The sequence below is a fragment of the Podarcis raffonei genome, chromosome 9 (assembly GCF_027172205.1).
Source record: "Podarcis raffonei isolate rPodRaf1 chromosome 9, rPodRaf1.pri, whole genome shotgun sequence".
Classification (NCBI taxonomy): domain Eukaryota; kingdom Metazoa; phylum Chordata; class Lepidosauria; order Squamata; family Lacertidae; genus Podarcis; species Podarcis raffonei.
Genome location: NC_070610.1, coordinates 37,521,174 through 37,542,139, shown reverse-complemented (window position 1 = coordinate 37,542,139; position 20,966 = coordinate 37,521,174). Strand labels below are relative to the sequence as shown.

The following is a 20,966-nucleotide window of genomic DNA, read 5'->3' as shown; positions in this document are numbered from 1 at the left end:
TGCTCCAGAAACAGTTACCCTTGCCAAACACAGAGACCTCATTGATTTCAGCTGTATTGAGATGTGACCAACTGTGGCCAATGCCTTCTGAAGAATACCTTTTCAAGAAGTAAAGAGGCATTTGGGTTTTGCAGGGATCTCTAAGTTTTGGACTTGGAGTACGGTGGTATCAAGCAGTTAATTAAAACCTTTCAACTATAAGTAGCTCCCCCACCCAAATTAAAATCCACAAAAAAGGTACAGTATAATCATGTTATTGTGTGCATGGCAGGGTCTTTTCAGGGTACAATTCAGATGCCAGGCTCTTCCTTCCAGAGGGAGAGGGAAGATAAAACGGCAGATGAATTTTGAAAGTTGGCTACTATTCCACTATAGAACTAAATTGTGATCCCAATTACAATCTGAATTTGTAAAGAATTGTGGCTCTTTCAAAGTTAACTATGTCTGGGTCTGATGGTAAAGAACAAAAAGTGTTTCTGTACTGTAGCACTTAATACTGTTAAGTTGATGATCAGAATAGTAAATAAAACTTCATAGGCTTCATAGACACTTATTAGAAACTGAGTTCAAATCATGGCAGCTTCACATCTTCCAGCACAAAATATTTATCATACAAGGATTTGTTTCATATTCAGTTTCAGATTTGATTCAGATTCTACTGTCAAGAAATATCTCTTCCAGAAGGGAGCTGGATGTATGACTAGCTGGCCAAAAATGCAGACCAAAGCGCAGGGACACAGTGAACAAATGTGCAAAAATTATTGTCACCAAACCAGTCAGTGAAAATTTAATCAACAATTGCAAGGGGTGAAGAGTGAGAGGAGCCAGTAATGACTTAGATAAAACTTAAATTGTCTGTATTAAATCCTACCATTAGTTGCATACATGTCACAGATTCCAGGAATTCACCTTCCTTCCTTCCTTCCTTTACTAATGTCAAAAGTGAAAAGGGACTTAGACACAGTCAGTTATGACAATTACTTTCTGGCACTCTTATATTAAATAATAACAATAACATACTAATTTTCATCACCAGCATAAAGCTTTTGGGACTGAGGGATGATAGTGGTGTGTGTGTGTGTGTGTGTGTGTGTGTGTGTGTGTGTGTTAGTAATCTGTAGCACCACAGCAAACTCTTTCTTTTCAGACAATGTTTGGATTGGGCCAAGAATGTGATTCTGCAAGTCACTTATCAACTTCAGGTCCCTTTTTGAAACAAATGGATAGAGATCTTTTGGGGAACCAAAAGAAAAGGAAGCAAGCAGAGGAACAGGGAAGTGTGCTCCCTGGTGCAGAAAAATGTGGTTATAGGATTATGCTACATGTAACAAGTCAGTGAATAACAGGGTCAGCCCAATACATTTTGCTGCCTGAGGCAAAGAACAAAGTAGTATCCCCCTACTTCTACTCCATGTACAGAAGCTGAATAGACAGGCAGTTGGGTCTAGTGATGGGATAGTGTCCTGCAATTGTGTGAAAGGTGCCTCACAGGCCACAAATCACACACACACACACACACACACACACACACACACACACACACACACAATATCCCAGAGCCGTTCCATGGCTTTAAAAATGCTGCAACTGCACACAAGCACAGACAAAGCACAGAATGTGGCTTCCTAATATATTTCTTGCACTTTGCTCTTTCTTCTTGCTTTTTAAAGTGCAGTTCTAGCACTTCTGGTTTAGAAGATATGTTCAAAGGTATATTGGCAACAACGCCCGGTGAAATCTCAAAAACTGGCAGGGTTGCTGAGTAAGTTTTCCAGGGTTGGAATGCAAAGATTTGCAAAGTGTACACTGGTTGCAACATTGTATTTTTGGTTCACATAATTTCGGTTACCATAGTGCCAAAATCTGTGCAGTGTCTCAATAGTCCTGAGTCCTTCACACACAGAATATCAACAAACCACACTTATGCATACCATGGATAGGGAGCACCATGATTTATCCAGCCAAAAAAGCAGCCTGGCATTTGCTCTAGGGTGAAGGGAGCACTGAGGAAGAAGGGATGGCAAATTCCATGTGAGCCCTGCCCTCCCTCTGGAAGGCAGCTAAATGTGCAGTGATATCAATAGGTTCTTGTGTCTTGAGCCATTTTCCATATCCGCTCCACTTCCCAGTGGGGAGGGGTTGTGGTGGACCGCGTGGCCACCCACTCCCCACCGGGGACGGGGGACTTTGTCCCCCGTTGCCCGGGGATCCCAGCCATGTCAGAGCTCGAGTTGGTATGCATCAACAGGGCTCCCCCTACTGGTGGTTTACCCTTACCGAACTTCCTGTGCAGCGGGCAGGAGTCAGATATAGTCGGGTCCAATCAATGCCTAAGCCAATACCACTCACATTTTGTAATTCAATAAAGTTGTGGCCAAATTTGCCCAATAACATAAACCTAATATCTGTGTCCTTGTGTGAGTTATTTCCCAATGGAGGGGTGGTTGCGGGGTCTTGACACACAAATTGTAGCTATAGGGTCTCCCTAAGGGGGTGCCTCCTTATTGAACCGTATCTATACATTTAAAAGCCCCCCACCGCAAGAATCCAGGGAACTGGAATTTGTTAAGGGGGCTGGTAATTTCAGTTCTAATAAACAACAGTTCCCAGGAATCGGGGCGGGTGGGGCAGGGATGCCTTGAATGTGCTTTAAATATAAGTTGCCTATGCAGCCCTAGTGCAAGTCTAAGTGCACTTCAATGGGGCTATTTTTTACCTTTTCAAGTATACTGTAAGATACAGGGGGGAACAGGGTTCCTTGATCTGGAACAGGCGAAGGATGCTAATCACTAAGATTAATCTACTGCCCCATTTACTACCATTGTTACACCCTGATGTTAAGATCTTTGTGGCATATTGTGAGCTTTATGGAGTCTTATAGGCTGGACTTCCAGCTACAAGAATTCTCAGGTTATGACTGTGAGGGCTGTCCTATAAAATTATGAACATTTGGTAGCAATATAAAGCTAACTATTCAAGTCTATGCAACACTTTCACCAGTACAAAGGGTATATGAATATTGTCTGTAAAATTCACTGACCCCAACAACAAGAAGGTATAGCAAGGACTGAGGAGTTTTTTAATGGCTCTGCGATTCCAGAAGGTGTGACATAGTGCATTTTTGTCTGAAAATGCTTCTCTGTTTTCTAGCATTACTCCGTATGTAGAAATAATGCAATGGTAGCCAAGAAAAACTTGCTATGTTCCTGTTAAAATGACCTGTAGAAGTTGGAAGCAAACTCTTACTGATTTCATTGTGAACAGCTTCTCACCTACTCTAATGGTTCTGACAACATTCTTGTGAGTCTGCACTATGAAGGGGAAGAGGAGGAAGGTGCATAATGGTTTATATATCTGTTATGTTCAAATGACTGAGTGGGATTAGTGAAGAGTTCAGAAAGATTACTGAGATAAATCGGGGACATCAGAAATTACCGAAGGTTCAGATTTCAGCTTGTGCAAACTGTCATGGCTGTTAATGTATACATAACTATTAGTGTAGAACATATTAAGGGCTGATCAATATATGGACCCCTTGAGTTCTGCCTCTGCAGGGACAAGCAAAAACACTTGGTTTATAATCAAGCTTCCATTAATTCTGTAACATGCTCAGTAGAGAGAAGAGCAATTTCACACAAGACAGAAGCTGTAGATTATTTGGCAGAAAGATATAACAGGGTCTGTTTGAATTCTGTGATAAATAAAAATAAATAAATTCATAATTCTGAGCCGAAGTCTACATTCTGCAACATGAAAAGCAGAATTTTGCAAACTATATATTATTTTTAAGATTTCCCCTCTCATTGTGAATGATTTATTCTCCTTCTACCAGTCACACAGATAGGAAGCTTTATTGTTTACTGAAGCTGCCCACTCTGACCACTGGAAACCTCAAGCAAGTCCTTTGGCTTCTGACATTTCAGTAGCTATTGCTCACACACTTTCAAGCATATTTTGCAATAAAAGAACTAGAGACATGCTTTTTTAAACATTAAAGCCAGGAAACTTGGGGATCTTGATCTATTATTCCTGGTGAATAACACATACAGCTGCTTTTCTGGTCATCTATGGAATTATGGTATACATACGGCGTGTGTGTGTGTGTGTGTGTGTGTGTGTGTGTAAGCAAACCTTTTACTAGCTTTTTGGTGTGTCTTAACTCTGCAAAGTGCATAATTATTTTCATAAAATAATTTTCGTATATTTTATTAATTCAAGTAAGCAAGAACCTGCCATTTGCAAACTTTGGAATTTGGCGAGAAACTTTGGAAGTCGAATTAAAAAACTGGAGAAATAGTGCTGATGTGGAAACCCTCAAATAAATATGTGATTTCTGAAAGCCAAGGGATCAGTCTGTCCTCTTGAGGATTATCCTATGGATGAATGATATCTGGTAATGGTAGCAATGTAATTAACAAGAATAATCATGTGTATGACTTTTAGATAATAATGTTACAGACTCACTGTACAGTATGCTGCGAACAGGATAGAGTGGAGGACGGGACACAGGTGTGCTTGGCAAGGAGTTAAAAGGTTAGGAGTAAAATGAAAAAAGAGTGAGGAACAGGGCCAAGGACAGTGGACTGAAGGCAGAGGGCCCAAAGCAATGGCTGGGGGATGGGTCAGTTATATTAAGCCAGCTGCATATAAGGAAACTGGATACATCTAGGGATAAAGGTAAAGGTAAAGGGACCCCTGACCATTAGGTCCAGTCGTGACTGACTCTGGGGTTGCGGCGCTCATCTCGCTTTACTGGCCGAGGGAGCCGGCGTACGGCTTCCGGGTCATGTGGCCAGCATGACTAAGCCACTTCTGGTGAACCAGAGCAGCGCACGGAAACGCCGTTTACCTTCCCGCCGGAGTGGTACCTATTTATCTACTTGCACTCTGACGTGCTTTCGAACTGCTAGGTTGGCAGGAGCAGGGACCGAGCAATGGGAGCTCACCCCGTCGCAGGGATTTGAACCAGGGACCTTCTGATCAGCAAGTCCTAGGCTCTGTGGTTTAACCCACAGCGCCACCCACATCCCTACATCTAGGGATACAATGTGGCAAAACTGAGTAGACCATCCAACTTGGGACCATGGGCCAAGGACTCCAAAATAATTGAACTGGTGTGATTTGAAAATGAGGGAGACTTGACTTTTCCACAACGATTTCAGCAAAGCAGCAACTGACTGTGCAAGATTTGTCGTGTGTACTTGATTAGCTTAATACAGAGTCTCAATCAAGGCAACCGGAAATGAGCAACCTCAGAAACTGTAATACAATGCTTTGCGTTAAGCATATGCATAAGAAATATGCATCGTAATATTCCAGCAGAAGGAAATTAAAACAAATAGCAGTTATAAGATGACAAAGCTGAAATACGAGAATTGATACAGCACAAGATTGATGGTGTTGTAAAATACACACTCACAGAGCTGCATGCATCAAACAAAGCAGAAGAAAGGATGACCTAGACTGGAAATGTTAACTTCAGCTTTGGCAGCTCACATCGGATGGATTTAATTCTTAGCACCGTACCTTTCGAAGAGGCTTGAGCTTGGTCTCCATTATGAAGTCATACTTGCAGAGTTCACAGCAGCGTGTGTCTGAACTCTTAATCCATTGATGCAGACAGGCCTGATGAACAAAACGCAGGGTCCCTGTGCAGCGACACGGTGTGATGAGGGGGCTTTCGTCATCTCCCTCACAGTGACAGATCCTGACAGGAAGGACAGCAACAACGAGTGAGCAAAGGTAGAGTTTATTTGCACTGCCTTTCATACCAAGGGTTGACATTCAAAACACTCTGAAAGTGCTCAACCTTTGAGATTAGATCTGAGAAATGTATTCCTTTTCCTGTTTGTTGCTTAGTTACTATATGTTCCATTTTTAGCATTACTCAGACATGGAAACATACAAGGTTTCCCCAATGACACATATCAAACTCTCCTTCTCCCACCTTAATATTTTAATATAATATGGCTAATTGAACCCAGCAGCTCTGGGCTTGTATGCTCCTTCTTGCATGGCAATTCCATGCTTCCTACTTTGGTTCGCAATCAAACCATAGTTTAATTTGCTGGCTCAGAGAAATGGTTAAGTGTTGTTTTTTGTAAACTAGAATAGGAACTACTGTGCATAGCATCACTGTGCATGATTGAGATGGGGTAATAGGAGGGAATATGTTGGCCCAAGGCTCCTGACAGCTTGTTCATGGAACCTGATTTTGATGTTCCACTGTGTTCAATAGGATTTACTCCCTAGGACCAAAGGCTAACTCTCCCACTTAGATAAATGGTACCTAGATGTGTCCTTAACTGGACTGAATCCTGCCTACTGATGAAAATTAAGTTCAACACTTTTAAACATAGTTTACACTAGAATTCTATGCATGCTTACTTGGAATTAAGCATTAACTGTGTTCAATGGTATTTGCTGTCATGCAAGTGCGTACAGGATTGCAGTTTATGGCTCTTGAAATTCCAACGCATATCGTAGTCATACGAAGGAAATGCAATCTGCATCTCATCTAGTTTTGTGCTGAAGTTGCAACAGCTCTGAGTAAGATGGAATCACCTTCAAAGATGGGCTATTTTCACTCAAAAATGTAAATGACTGCAACTGTAAATGTGTATCCAGTTTTAATTTAGGGGGAAAGTATGGCCCAACTATTTGGTTGTGGTCCTGTAGAAGTGCATAGGTTCAACTGAGAGTGAGTATTGTGTGGTGGTTAGTGTTAAACCAAGACCTAGGAGATCAGGGTTGAAATCCCAACACAGCCATAAAACCCAACACTACCTCCCAGGATTACTGTCAGGAAAAAACAGGGATGAGGAGAACTATGTGCACCACCTTGACCTGCTTGGAGGAAAGTTGGGATATAAATATAGTAAAATATAAATATATGGGATTTATGAACAAGTAACCATGGACACAATCCAGTTCTCATGAGCTCAGTAAATGGACTAGGTGGTATTTAGCAGGGGGGGGGGAGGGAAAAGAGAGAGCAACAAGTTCCCACATGGCCCTAGCCAAATCCATTACTACCCACCCCATCGACAGTGCCTCATCCTTTAGAAATAACTTACCGAAAAGTGGGGAAAGAGGGAAGCAAGTTTTCCTTGGCATACTAATGCATTTTCCGATTGATCCTGTTCCTTAAGGGCAGCATTGAAAGAAACAGTTTCCTGTCTGGAAACTGTTTCCTTCAATGGTAGGAAACAGTATGAAGCCCATGTAAGATCAACACATAAATCCATCATCAATCTACATAGGGGTTTCACTCTGTTTCCTACATAGAAAGTGTTTTCAGTGCAGGAAATCTGTAATGTGTGAAGCAACCCTGAGTAAAAAAAAGAATAGTGATATGTAAGGCAGTAACACCCCTAGCAGCTAATTAACTTTTGTGAGTGTCCTCATGATTTCGCCGGTACTCCAATAGCAATTTCTAAGTCATACCCTTTGCCAGTTTAGATAAAACTTTTATCTCACTGTAAAACATTACACGAAGATAGCAACATCATTTTCTTTTTAAATTAAAGCCATTTCCCAAAGGGGAAATACAGAGCTTTGTTCATTTTAATCCCAGCTATATATAATTCATTTTACAGACTTCAGTGTTTAAGCCATTTAGAATTTAGACAAATAAATTGGGTACCCAGGAGTCCTTTTCAACCACTGTCAGAATTGTTTTGAATTTTAACAGCTAAAATATCAACCTAAAATTCCACTGGGATAGACAAATAAAATGACACAGCCACTTTGAACACACAATGATTCTTCAACAGAAACACTTAACACAAAACACTGAGTGAATTATAAATTAAAAACGTGTAATGAGAATATTGAGTGCTGTGGCAATAGAAATAATGTCCAGAGGAAATGATTATGGAAACAGCTTTAAACATATTAAGTGCTCTTGTCTTCTGTTTGTTTTTGCTCTGTTTGTAATTTATTTCCCTATAAAAAGATTGGTTGATAATGATGGGTTTGCCTAAGGACGGGAGAGAATAAATATGTCTGTGCACGGATGGAGCATGTGAAGGATAGTGGGAGAGCTTGAACCGCTTTGTGTCCTCTTGACGAGTTCCTTCCCCACCATTACTGAAGACTTGATGTAGCCAGAGCTACAGAACCAGGCTGCTTCTGTGCATCAGGTTGTATAAATAAATGCCCTCTTTGTATGCATCAATAAGAAATGTTGGGAAGGTTACAGCTACCATGCCTCCTCCACTGTTTGCAGTTCAATGCTGGACGTATACCAACCCTAAGAGCAGGGAAAATAAATACTATACAAGGAGTCATGCCACTGTGCCAGCAGCTACTGCTTCTAGAGAGAATTTGCTTGGGTGTCACCCACTGAAAAGGGTAACATATGGTTACCAGATTTTTTCAATGAATCTGGGGACACTTTTTTTTTTTTTAGCTGAGTAGCAACAGGGAGTCAGTAGTGGGGATGGTGAGGCAAAAGACCCTCGGCCCAAGCACACATGCATATTGTATAAAGGTGCAAAGCCCTTCTTTTCGCACTTTGTGAAACATAAGCTTCATCCTGTTGGTATCTGCTCAGAACATTTTTGTGTGTGTATTCTTAAGCCCTCAACCAATATGTAATTGATTACTGTTTTAAAAACGCATTGTTTTGCTCCTTCCTTTACACAGAAATGACTGGTGTGGAATAATTATGCAATTAATTAAATTAATAACTCACATAAATAAATAAATAAATATGTAAATTATATCAAACAGCATTTAGCAGGAAGAATAACAGTACTTGGTAGACATGGAAACAGCAGGTTGTGATGAAGCTGGGTCAGAACAAAAACCACTATCTTATTACACTCCTGTTTTGGAGTTTGCTTAACACTTAGTGTAATGGTTCTAGGGGTTGCTCGTGCGTAAGCCAGTGCTTATCTCCCCGGCTGGGTGCAAACACCTGGCTGGGTTGACAAAGTGAACCTTTTCTGTCCGGACAGCCACTCACCCGTGGCTGACTCAATCGCTGGCAGAATCCGTCAGTGGGCGTTTCTTAAACTTCTTCCAGCAAAGAAGCTCTTTGACGCCTAGTCTCCTCCTACTCTCTCTGCGCAAAAGCCTTCTGCACAAGGAGGGCGTGGGCAACGGAGGACCCCTACTCTCCCCGCTGGTCCCAGGCAAGGAGTCATGGGACCGCCTCGCCGCTTCCCCTATCTGCCCCCCTTCTCCACTGGTGCTACGCTGATTCTCTTCCCCAGAAGGTGGGCTGCTTCTCCCGATCCCTGGACGCTCTCTGGAATCCCTCTGGCTTTTGCTCTCTCCCTCCGGCACTGATGGCAGTTCCCTGACACTTAGCAATGGGATTAAAGCTGGCTATTTTTTATTTATTTTTTTGAAAAAAAGAAGAATGGATGAAATCCATGTCTGAACACAGAAGTATAACAGAACTCTGAACATAATCATGAAGGATCTCAAAACAAGAAAAAGGCATTCAGCTATTTTTGGTGACCTGATCTCGGGCTTTTGCTTGGACGTTTCCCATGCATGAAGTTCCTTTGCCACATGCCTTGATAAACTATGAAGTCATAAGGTTATAACAATAGCCTGCTGGATCAGGTCAGAGGCCTATCTAGTCCAGAATACTGTTCCTGCATTGGTCAGTCATATGCCCATGCTAAGCCTGCAAGTAGGGTCTGGGTGCAACTCTTCTCATCTGCAATTCCCATTAACTGGTATCATCTCTGACAGTAAAGGAAGAACATAGTCATTGTGGCTAGTAGACACTTTCACAGAGAATCAGACTAACTAACCGGTTTCCTGTTTTATCCAAACTGGGAAGCTATGGTTAACACCAAAATGTTAAAAACCAATTTGAAGTTGGTTAATGATCCTGGCTTCTTTTGAAGCTGGAAGCATAATCAGAGACCTGGCTTATCAAGGGATACCACTAAGGAAGGACAGAAGGGCAAAAGACCTTTTCATTTCTCATTATTAAGATGAGAACAATTATCCAAATGTAGCCTCTATGGCCTAATACCTGTGAACCACAGCATTTTGGTTTCAGTTACATGAACATTGTACTTGAACATTTCCACCCCTATCGTTCAGCCTGGACACTGAGATCCAGCTCTGAGGGCCTTCTGGCAGTTTTCTTCACTCAAGAAGTGAAGTTACAGGGAACAAGGCAGAGTAGTCATGCCTGTCCTGTGGAACACCTCCTGTCAGATGTCAAGGAGATAAACAACTACCTGGCTTTTAGAAGACATTTTAAGGCAGCCCTGTATAGGGAAGTTTTTAATGTTTGATGTTTTACTGTGGTTTCATAGTTTGTTGGAAGCCACCCAGAGTGGCTGGGGAACCCAGTCAGCTGGGCAGCATGTAAATTAAAATACATATAATATTATTGTTGTTGTTGTTGTTGTTGTTGTTGTTGTTGTTGTTGTTGTTGTTATTATTATTATTATTATTATTATTATTATTATTATTATCCCCCTCCTGTTTCATGGGCATGCCAGACAACTGTTGTAGGGTGGAGATTTAACCTGTCACCATGATCTTCAAGTCACCAGTCTATGAAGTAATGAAACTGTTTCATCATTTTATATTCTGTTCTTTTTTTATAAAATGGTTGCTTTCTTTTTTTAAGAGTGTGTTCTATGCCAAAAGGTTCAAAGTTAAGAGGAGGGTCAAAAGTTAATTTGGTGGTTAAGAGGAAAATGAAGCCTAAAGATAAAAGGAGGGCGGGCAGCCTAACCAGTTAGGGGAATTGGACTCTATCCTCCCCCCAGTTGAAATAATGTATTTAAGCAGGGAGTTGAAGCAAATTAGACAAAAGAAAAGCTGAACTATAAAGTTATAAAATACGCTTGCAGCACTGTATAAGAAAGAAGCCATGACAGAAGGCCACAAATGGAACCAGAACCAGAATTCTGAGAAAACTGGTTAAGTATTGGCTTAGTGAGGCAAGCAGCCTAGTATACATTTAGCTGGATGCTTAATTTGCTCTAATGGGGAACTGATTAAACTATTTTTAAAGTTTTAATCTTAAAGATCCTCTTTAAAAAAACGGCTGACTTGCCAGTCTGCTTTGGTAAAAACCACATTTGTTTGCATTTAAATATGGCTGCTATCTTCTTATTCATGCTATACTTAATTGCCTTCTCACTCCACCCAGTATTTTTTTTTAATATTTTTTATTAAGGATTTTCTTGTTTTACAGAAGTGTAGTGCCTCGTATTTTTTCTTCTTCTTCCATGTAACATTTTTACAAATCCGTTTCATTTGTTGAGGCATTAGGGGGAGAAGAAAAAAGAAAGAAAAAAGAAAGGGGGGTGGAGAGAGGGAAGATGGATGGGGGTGGGGTCGGGTACTCCACCCAGTATTGAGAGCTGGCTTGGCCAGTTTGAAAAAGAGGCTTGATTAGTAGAGACAGCGGTGGAAAAGGATATCTGCTTGGTGGCAAAGGCAAAGTTAGCAAAGAGGAGGAACTGCGTTTGCTGGCTTGCCTTCCTTCCTTCACTTTCAAAGTGCAGGCTAAACCTCATGCTGTCACAAATTCCCGTTTCAGGTATTTGAATAAGAAGGGGGAGGGAAATTGGGCAGATTGTTCTAAAGTGTATGTGTATGTTTGAAAAAAAGAAAAGGGTGGAAGATCAGATCCTGTATACTACAAAATCTTAAGGGTAAACAGCTGATTCAAGCAGGGCTATGAGAAAATGTGTTTTAAAAAAGCACACCAAAATTGACTAATTTCCTCCCAATGTGAAGTAGCTCTAAATGAGTTCCTCCTCACTATACATACATCAGCAACATATTTTATGATGACAGAAGTATAGCCTGACTCAGTAGATGACTGAAAAGCATCACCTGTTGATCCAGTCACTTTGTTCTCAGATACAACAAATTTGCATTCACAAAGTACGGAAAGGCCTTTATGGAAGACAAATCCCTTTCACCTGACCCCTACAACTAAGTTTGGAAAATATCAGACCAGTTCAACAAATACACTGAGATGGCAAATACAGCAGCAGAATTCTCAACTCTATTCCACAGCAGATCCAGTTGACATAGTATATTTGGACTTTCAAAAAGCTTTTGATAAAATATATCACTAAAGACTCCTTAGTAAGCTTAGCAGACATGGGATAAGACATGAGTAGGCAAACTAAGGCCCAGGGGCCAGATCCGATCCAATTGCCTTCTAAATCCAGCCCACAGACAGTCAGGGAATCAGCATGTTTTTACATGGGTAGAATGTGACCTTTTATTTAAAATGCATCTCTGAGTTATTTGTGGGGCATAGGAATTCGTTCATCCCCCCCCCCAATATAGTCTGGCCCCCCACAAGGTCTGAGGGACTGTGGACCGGCCCCCTGCTGAAAAAGTTTGTTGACCCCTGGGATATGAGGAGAGGTCCTCTTGTGGATCAGGAACTAAATAAGCAAAAGGAAGTAGATAGTAGGAATATATGGTTAGTTCTCCTGATGGAGGGATGTAGAAAGTGACGCCCCTCCAAGGACAGATACTTTTAATTCATGGATACAGCACAGAGTCAATTCCTGGAATAGCCAGGCTAGTTTCCTGGTGAGGTAATGACCCTTTAAGTATGGGCCATTAAGAGAACAGTCTCCAAGGGCTTTTAAAAAGGATTGGATGATTGTGCCTATTAGCCAGAATGGTTATTTCTACCTCCACTGTCAGAAGCCAGTATGGCTCTGAATACCAGTTGCTGGAAATCACAGGTGTGCAGAGTGCTGTTGCAAAAGCTATATTTTCTGCTACTGAGCTGCCAGTATCTGGCAAGATACAGTATTGAGCTGCCAATACGTGGGTCCATTATACCCAGCTGGAACCATCTGAGCTAGCAGTGGTTCTCTAATCCAACTGCGCAGCTTTCAGGTGGCTCTGCTGGATTTCAAGATAGCCACTTGTCCCAAGTATGTCGCAGCAGTAGCACCATTGTTCAAAAGGTTAGTGGTAGATTATGTGCAGTTCTGCATTAACCACTTAACAGTATAAATAAAATATGGTTGACGATGAGGGACAATCATTAATTGATGCGGGACTAAGTTCTGCATCCAGCACTCTTTTCACATCCATAGATTAGTTAATTGATTGATCAGTTTTACTGAAAGGTAGCAACAACAGGAAGAAGCAGATGCAATGGGACTGTTGCCACAGTCTATTTAAAAAAGGTTGTTTCCTGGACTCCTGACACTTTACCTGTCTTTTTAAGAAGTATGCGTACCCTTTTAGTTTTGGTATGCAAGTTAAATTACCCAATGTTCAAATGAGACAGTGTAGTAGATAATCTCTCTTTTCTCAATGAATATTTTATTGCATTTTTTCCCTTCTTTTCGAAAAAAATGATGACTATCAGAAAACGGACTACAAATTGGCTTTTGACTCAATGCAGGAATGTATCTTTCACTAAAGTAAAAACAGGAAAGCCTGTTTTTAGCTGAATCAGTATTATTGGGTCATAAATCTCTCCTACTTGTTCTCTGATAGTTTAACAAGTAAGATAGCTTACTGGTGATAAAAATTAGCATGCAGCAGTTTTTGCAGCATTTACTCTACATGTACTTACTACCTCTCGGTGTGATACATTTAGGAATGATTACAAGATATATATCACTGTCTTGGAGAGCTCAGTTTGTGTGCCAGCATGGAAAAATAGTAGTCTAATTTTCATTACAGCTGAAGAGACAGAAAACATAAATGGAGGCCTGCTGGATAAGACCAAAGGCCCATCCGACCCACCACACTGCTCTTACAATGACCATAGACAAATGCCTATGGGAAGTCTGCAAACAGGATGTGAATGCAAGATGTGATGTTGTCATGCAACACAAACACATGCTCCAGGAAGGTTGGCCAATCATAGCTTCCAGGTTTGTGATACTCATCACCTCAGGAGCATAGCTGTCAACTTACAGATTTGAAAATAAGGGGCCAGCAGCCTCGAAAATAAGGGATCAGCAGCCAAAGTAAGGGATTTTCCAGGCACAGGTATGTTCAACTTCTGAGCCCCACTGAGCCAAAGGCAGAAAGCCTAGCCAGCAGCCAAACGAAGCCTCATCAATAAGGGACAGCAGCAGGACATGGCGCTGGGATAAGGGACTGTCCTGCCAAATAAGGGACGCTTAACAGCTATGCTCAGGAGTCATCATTGATTCAACTTTTTATACACAATGATTATTTCTATTCCAGTCCATCAATATATGGCCCAGTCAAGTCCTCACTATATATGAGGTCCAGATGATATTAGTTGCACACTTCCGGTAGACATTACTATATTTACACTATGGTAGATTACAGCTGTGACACAATTAGGTACACAGGCTGATGCATGCAACTAAATCTGTCGGCTCATAAAACACATTTTAAACCAATCACCATGAAATGCAAAATCCCCACAGAACTCTGCTTTGTGAATGAGTCCCTCGTGGCTGTATCTCCAAGGCCCACATAACTGCCCCTTTAAAAAAAAATATCACATTGCCCAAAAAGGTGCACATGGTCTGAGTTATAAAAACAAAGTCATGCTTCACTTGGTAGGCTTTGATCATGCCTATGTTTTGGTGGTAGGGAGAAGACAGGCTAAGATTTACAACAGGATCTGCTGCCCCTGTGATCCTGCTGCCTGAGGCAGTCGCTTCATCTTGCCTCATAGGTGAGTCAGCCCTGAGCTAGAGCATAATTGCTTGCAGTCTGAGGGAAAAGGAAAGCTGATTCTAGCGCAGGCACTATTGTTAAGATATATCAGGCAACTGTTTTTCCTTTATATAAAGTAGTTCTAACTGATTGATATTTTCACATTTGCCAAATTCCTATATTTCGAAGGCAACTGGTGCAATCTCTACATCCAAAAAGTAACAGCTGATTTTGAGCCTTATCCACTTATATGACTCAAAACATTTCCTCATTTCAATTCCACTTATGCACACTTCTGCCTAGGTCATCACAAAAGAAAGCCAGCAGATCTTTTAGCAACATGTAAGGACCAGTCACACAATAATTAGGTGGACCATTTACCCAAGTCTAACAGAATTAATGAACTTTATATATTTTTTGCGGCATGATAAGGGAGTAAAACAGGGATCTTGTGATATCTGCTGCTGTTGCTTTTCAGTGGATTTTAATGTTGCTTATTATTTGATTAAATTTATTTTTTTTGAAATTGCATTAAATTACTGAAAGCTGCCTTGAGTAGTACATGGGGACTAGAAAGGTGGGATAGAATTTTATTTTATTAGAATAAATAAAACTGGAGGAAAGCTTATTCTCACAAATCTCCAACAGTAACTAACTGGATCAGGGGCAAAGGACCATCCAGTCCAGCATCCTGTTCTAACAGTTGCCTATGAGAATTTTGCAAGCAGCAGCTGACTGCAATCGTACTCTTCCTCCTTCTGATTCCCAGGAACTGTTATTCAGAAGCATATTGCCTCTTACAGTGGAGGCAGAACTGTAGCTATCATGCCTATGTTCATATTATTATATAGGCATGATAACTTGCATAGTGCTACTTAAAACTATAGATTGATGACTTAAGCCTAGGAAAGTTGGTATTATCATATATAGGTTATAATTCATATCATCAGGAGAACATATACTTTTCAATGCAATAGTGTTCTTGCCATGCACACAGCATCTCAAAAATCCCACCCCAACATAAAAGAAGGAGCACTCTGAAAGAGGATTCTATATCCTATTGCATTTTAACAACTTTTTAAAAAATGACCCAATATCATGCCTCAAGATGGTTTTTGTGATTCCAAGATTAAAGTCTGTATGAAACCCAGATTACCTGCTGCTGTTTAGTTGCTAAGCATGGTTCTTATGTATCTAGACACCAAAAGCAGTATGAATCAGGGAGGAAAAACAACAACCAACCATCTCCTTTATATAATTCATAGCACTTAGAAATTCCTTTTGCATTAGGAGACAAACCTGCACACTTCGAAATCATCTGACAAGTCATCATAAAACGCAGGTTTCTGAACAGCAGCCGATGCAGCAAGCCCTGTCCCAGCAGGTACTCCATTTTCTGGAACTGACAAAATATCACTGTCTGGGCCTTTCTCTGAACCACTTTCCTCCTTGCTTGCTTTGACTCGTCTCATGTTCCTTGAAGGCTCTGGATCCTTGCGGCTGCACTTGTCCTGGTGTTTCCCACCTTGTCTAAAGGAGCTCCTTGCCTCCACAGAAGACGGTGAGCGGCAGGTCTCTTTACACCGTGAAATCCTTCTCCTGCGGTGACTAGGAGTGCAGCCTTCAGGCTCAATCTTCTCTTCTTGCTTCTTTTCCCCACCTGTCCCCATAGTTACAAGTTCAATGGCATTTTTCCTGGAAGAATCATCTGTCCGAGCGTTTGAAGTACTCCGCCTTCTCATTCTCCTGGGCATATTGGCTCTCTCTCTCTTTCTAACCAGGGCCCAGTGGTTCTCATCTGAAGATGATGAATCGGATGATAGTTTGTGCAAGGCATTCCATGCACGATTTGCAATGTTGGGGTGCAACTTGCCATCCTTCTCTCTTTTTTGCTTTTCTGCATGCCCATTATTCTCCTCAGGCTCTTTCCTCCGCCTAACCCTTCGCTTCACTTGTTTCCTACCAGTTTCTTTACCAGCTGGACTCAGTACCGTGACAGGGGTCGAGTTTTCAAACTTATCTTCTGATATGTCATGCAAGGTGGGAGGTCTAAACAAAGCAGCAAGCGAAGGAGATGGATGGAAAATGATAAAACGAAGAGAGAGAGAAAGAAACGAAACAAATCAGGATTTTGAAATGAAAACAAAAATAATTATGACTTAAACAGAAAAAAAGATATGGAAAAGACATAACAAAACACTGAAAATGACAAACCAAAAGTAGATTTGAATGTAAATCCATGGAGGGGGGGGGTTAGGCAAAAGCAAGAGCTACGGATCATTAGATAAAGAAGACTATGCATCAATCAGATTAGGACCACTCTTTTATCACGTACCTACAGATGTCCTGAGTAGAAGGGCAGACAGATAACCGTGACTGGCTTCTGGGTGCTGTCCCTGTGGTAGGACTGCTTGCCTGTTGAAAGAAGTTAGATAATTTGGAATCTTTATCAATGAAATAAAGAGTCGATATTTTACTGCTTTTCCACATGATTAAAACAAAAGTTAATTTGTGCAGCTCTTTACGATGTTTTCACATCCACGCACTTCTAAAATACAGGAAGTGCCTGCAAAAGCAAAACCCTTTTGAGGAACTAAATGTTCTAAGGGCTACAGTTGCAGTCCACATACATATTTTATCTTGTTTGAGGAACAAACTTCTGCAGGCTAAAGGTTTCATTTTGCAGTTGGGTCTACTGCGAGCACAGAGCATGAAGGAAACAACAGCTGCCAAATTTCAACAACGATGAGGCTCCTTACTGGAACAAAGTGAACTGCACTGATATTGTGCTGAGTAAGGGCTGAGGCAGGGCTGCCAGACCGTTGCAGTGTGGGAGGGCAGAAGCAACATGAAGCTTAAATACTATTTTTAAAAACATCATCAGAGCAATCAAGTTCACTTTCAGAAACTATTTACGTGTCCAAACATCTGAAGCAAAACACTTCCACAGTATGAGCGAGTCCCATCATAAAGCAGCCACAGCAATTTGCAGACTAAACCTGTTGACTTGTTTTGGCTAGAAAACAAGATTGTTCCATGGTAGCTAGAAGGTTACTAACAATATAGTTTTGCACATAGCTAAACTCTGTAGTTAGCTTAATTGTTAATGACCCGAAGGCTTATGTTATGCACCAGCTACATTACTCTTAAAGCTCTAAACTGAAGTCCTCCTTGGCATAAGCCTTGTGATTAATCAGTATTCTGGCTGGAGGTGTAGCACAGAAGACTGCTTAACACACACAGTTTCACGGGACACTGTGAATGTCTTTAGTATTATGAACAGTTTCTGAAGTGATGATTGGATATACACATTACTCTGAAGACATGCATATGAATATCAGCTGTTGAGGAACAAAACCAGGACAGTGCTATCACATTCAAGTCCTGCTTGTAGGCATCTTGCTATCCGCTGTGGGAACAGACTGCTACCCTAAATGGGCCTTTCACGTTGACCCTGCAGGGCTCTTCGAATGTTCTTATGTATAATAGGCCCATGTTGCAAAATACTTCATTGAAATGCTTTTTAATGTAGGAAATTTGTCATGTTGAAGTGGACCAAAAGCGAAAACAATCAGGCCTATACAATATCCTAAGATTCACAATCAAAGTATTACAGTTAAAGGCAACACTATTTCCCCTACCCTTACAATCATGTATTGCCACAAATCTACCTCAGAGCTCTCAGGAATATATTTTTTCCTTAATTTTGAACAAAAAAAAAAAATCCTAAAAATATTTCTATTATTAATTATTATTATTATTACATTTCTATACCAACCTTCCTCCAAGGACCTCCCACTCTCCATTATTGATTTGTTCCCCCTCTCTCATTTTATCCTCAGAACAACCCTGCAAGGTATATTTGGCTGAGAGACTATGACTGGCCCAAGGTCATCCAGTGAACTTCATGTCTGAGTGGAGATTTGAACCCTAGTTTTCCAGGTCCTAGCCCAACACTAACCACTGGCTCTGTCCATTACTAAAAGTCTTCTCCATTATTTTCTTTGTTTAAAGTGGGTGTGGTTAATCTACAGGCCACATCTGGACCCTGAAGAGACTTTCTGTAGACTCCACAAAATCTGTCGCTTTTAAAATAACAGAGCAAGTGTCAGAATAACAAAGAGCTCCTAACATGAATTTGACCAAGCTGTGGGAGGAAGTGGAAGACAGGAGTGCCTGGCGTGCTCTGGTCCATGGGGTCACGAAGAGTCGGACATGACTAAACGACTAAACAACAACAGCAAATGTCCCTTAATAGAGGGAAATGGCCAGTAGGGCTCAAAAGGCACAGTTGAACTGGGGGGTTGCCACTGCTGCTCCTCCTTATATACCAGCACCCACCGCCTCAGATGTCCCTCACATGCTGCCCAATGGTAGGGCTGGCCTAAAGTCAGATTTTCACCAGGCTGCGTTATAAATTTAGATGCAGATCACTCTGCATGTTCATTTCCATTTACATCACAATGCTAATGTGTATCTACATCCAGGGCCATTACATGTGACAATGTGCACTGGGACCTTTAGGCTGAGTAAAACCCACTGAAATTAATAGAACTTACTTTTAAGTGGGCATGCATAGGTTTACACTGTTAGTTTTTAAGAGACATCCACACTTTGTAAGCTTATTGTCGCCTGGCTAAAGATGACAGTATAATTCAATTATAAATTTAACCAGCCTGAAACATTTTGGGACCCATTATTGCTTTTTAGAAGCACAGAACTTATATGAGTATGCTTGATTGCTATTCTTTATTGCATAATGTTTCTTTGCTGTGGTGATCCTAACACACAACCCACAGACACTGCCAGCCAGATGTGTCACATCAAACTTTGTGCAGTAGAATGTACAAACGAGACCTATGTTGGGAGGGGGTAGGAAAGAATAATTTCTTGTTCTTGAGGGTTTTCTTTTTCCCATATGCAAACATTTCAATTAACATTTCTGTAAGAAGAACTACAAAATCGGAACATTAGGGGAAAGATGCCTGCTGCAGATATTGGCCACAGCTGGTGGGTATATGACACATATTGCATTCCTTCTTTTCTTAACATCTGTGATCAGTTGCGGTAACTCATGCGGGAGTTAGGCATGCATATCCAGAGATAAACACAGCCTTTTTGTGTGTGTATTTCATGTATATTTATTCAATTTTTATGTTGCTTGTTTTCATCCTGGAAACAAAGCTAGCTGAAGTAATTTGGGACACCCACTTTGTCTCCTGAAGCCTTCTGGACTACTTATTGCTTTATTATAAGCGGCCTGGAAAGGAACTGCTTCCTTTTCATCCTAAATAGCCATCATATGTACTGGGCATAGACCTGGGTGAGGAAATCCATGCAATTGCCAGATAAAAATCACTTCAGCTTAACAGAAGTTGCAATCCCATGCATGCTTTTATTACTTTTCTATGAGGTAGGAATTCTTTAAAAATTCAGACCCCACGCTGGAGTAAAAATGGACCAATCCATGCAGCCCACCACTACCTATTTGGAATTTTGCAATCTACAAGCTTTTGCAGTTATCCTAATAAAAGCAACATCGTTCTTGGCTCTTTACACCTATCAAATATGTATTTTATTTTAATAGATTTATTTGTTTGCTTGTTAAATGTGTATTCCAACCCTTCATCTGAAGATTGCAGAGGGGTTCAAAGGCATAAAAAATATATAAAAACACAAAATACATAATGAAAACAAGGGGGAGACAAAACCAATAATCCCCCCCTCCGCCGTCCTCCCAAACTTATTATTTTCCCACAGCTGGTAGTCAGTATGGTACAGAGGAAGCAAGTATATAACATGGCACACAGCAAGTACGCAACATGGCACAAGGATTGTATATTCACTGCCCTCCTGGAGGATGACAAACAGCTGCAGAAACCATGTTCAATTTAGTCCGACAGTGCATTGAGTACATGATTCAAAATTAAACGATTTTAAAAAAATATAAATTCTAATGCAATTGTCACATCAAAGAAAAAAAATTAGAAAATATGTGCAGCACATATAGAACTACTAATATGCAAGGTTAACATGTAAAACTTCGCTGTCGCAACCTCACATTTAGCACATCATGATTGTAGGCTGTTACTTGATTGGCTACACAAAAGACTTCTATTTCATTTTATGACAGCATAATTACTTCAAATGGCAAATTCCTTTAATAGACACTTTATAAAAATACTTTATTTTAAAGCGCTATTTAAATGAAGGGAAAAAGTTACACCAGAGGACAGCTGCAGAAAATTCATCAACGCAGATTGTATCGGTAGCATAAGTGAAGGCAGCAATACAAAATTATGTTTTGCAGCAACATATTTATAAACAAGAAAGTGCATTTCTTTATG

At 40.8% G+C, this 20,966-nt stretch overlaps 1 protein-coding gene across 7 annotated transcripts in view; it reads right to left on the bottom strand.

Moving 5' to 3' along the window:
* MARCHF1 (membrane associated ring-CH-type finger 1) overlaps nt 1–20,966 on the bottom strand; it is a 117,832-nt gene that overhangs the window by 16,741 nt on the left and 80,125 nt on the right. For 6 of the 7 annotated variants that reach the window (XM_053402935.1, XM_053402932.1, XM_053402931.1 and 3 more), the window contains 3 exons: nt 16,955–17,034; nt 15,919–16,668; nt 5,527–5,707 (listed from right to left, as the gene is read on the bottom strand). In XM_053402935.1, the coding sequence (XP_053258910.1) occupies nt 5,527–5,707; nt 15,919–16,668; nt 16,955–17,034 (1,011 nt within the window). The remainder of the gene's footprint in view (nt 1–5,526; nt 5,708–15,918; nt 16,669–16,954; nt 17,035–20,966) is intronic. The other variant, XM_053402936.1, reaches the window with a different exon arrangement.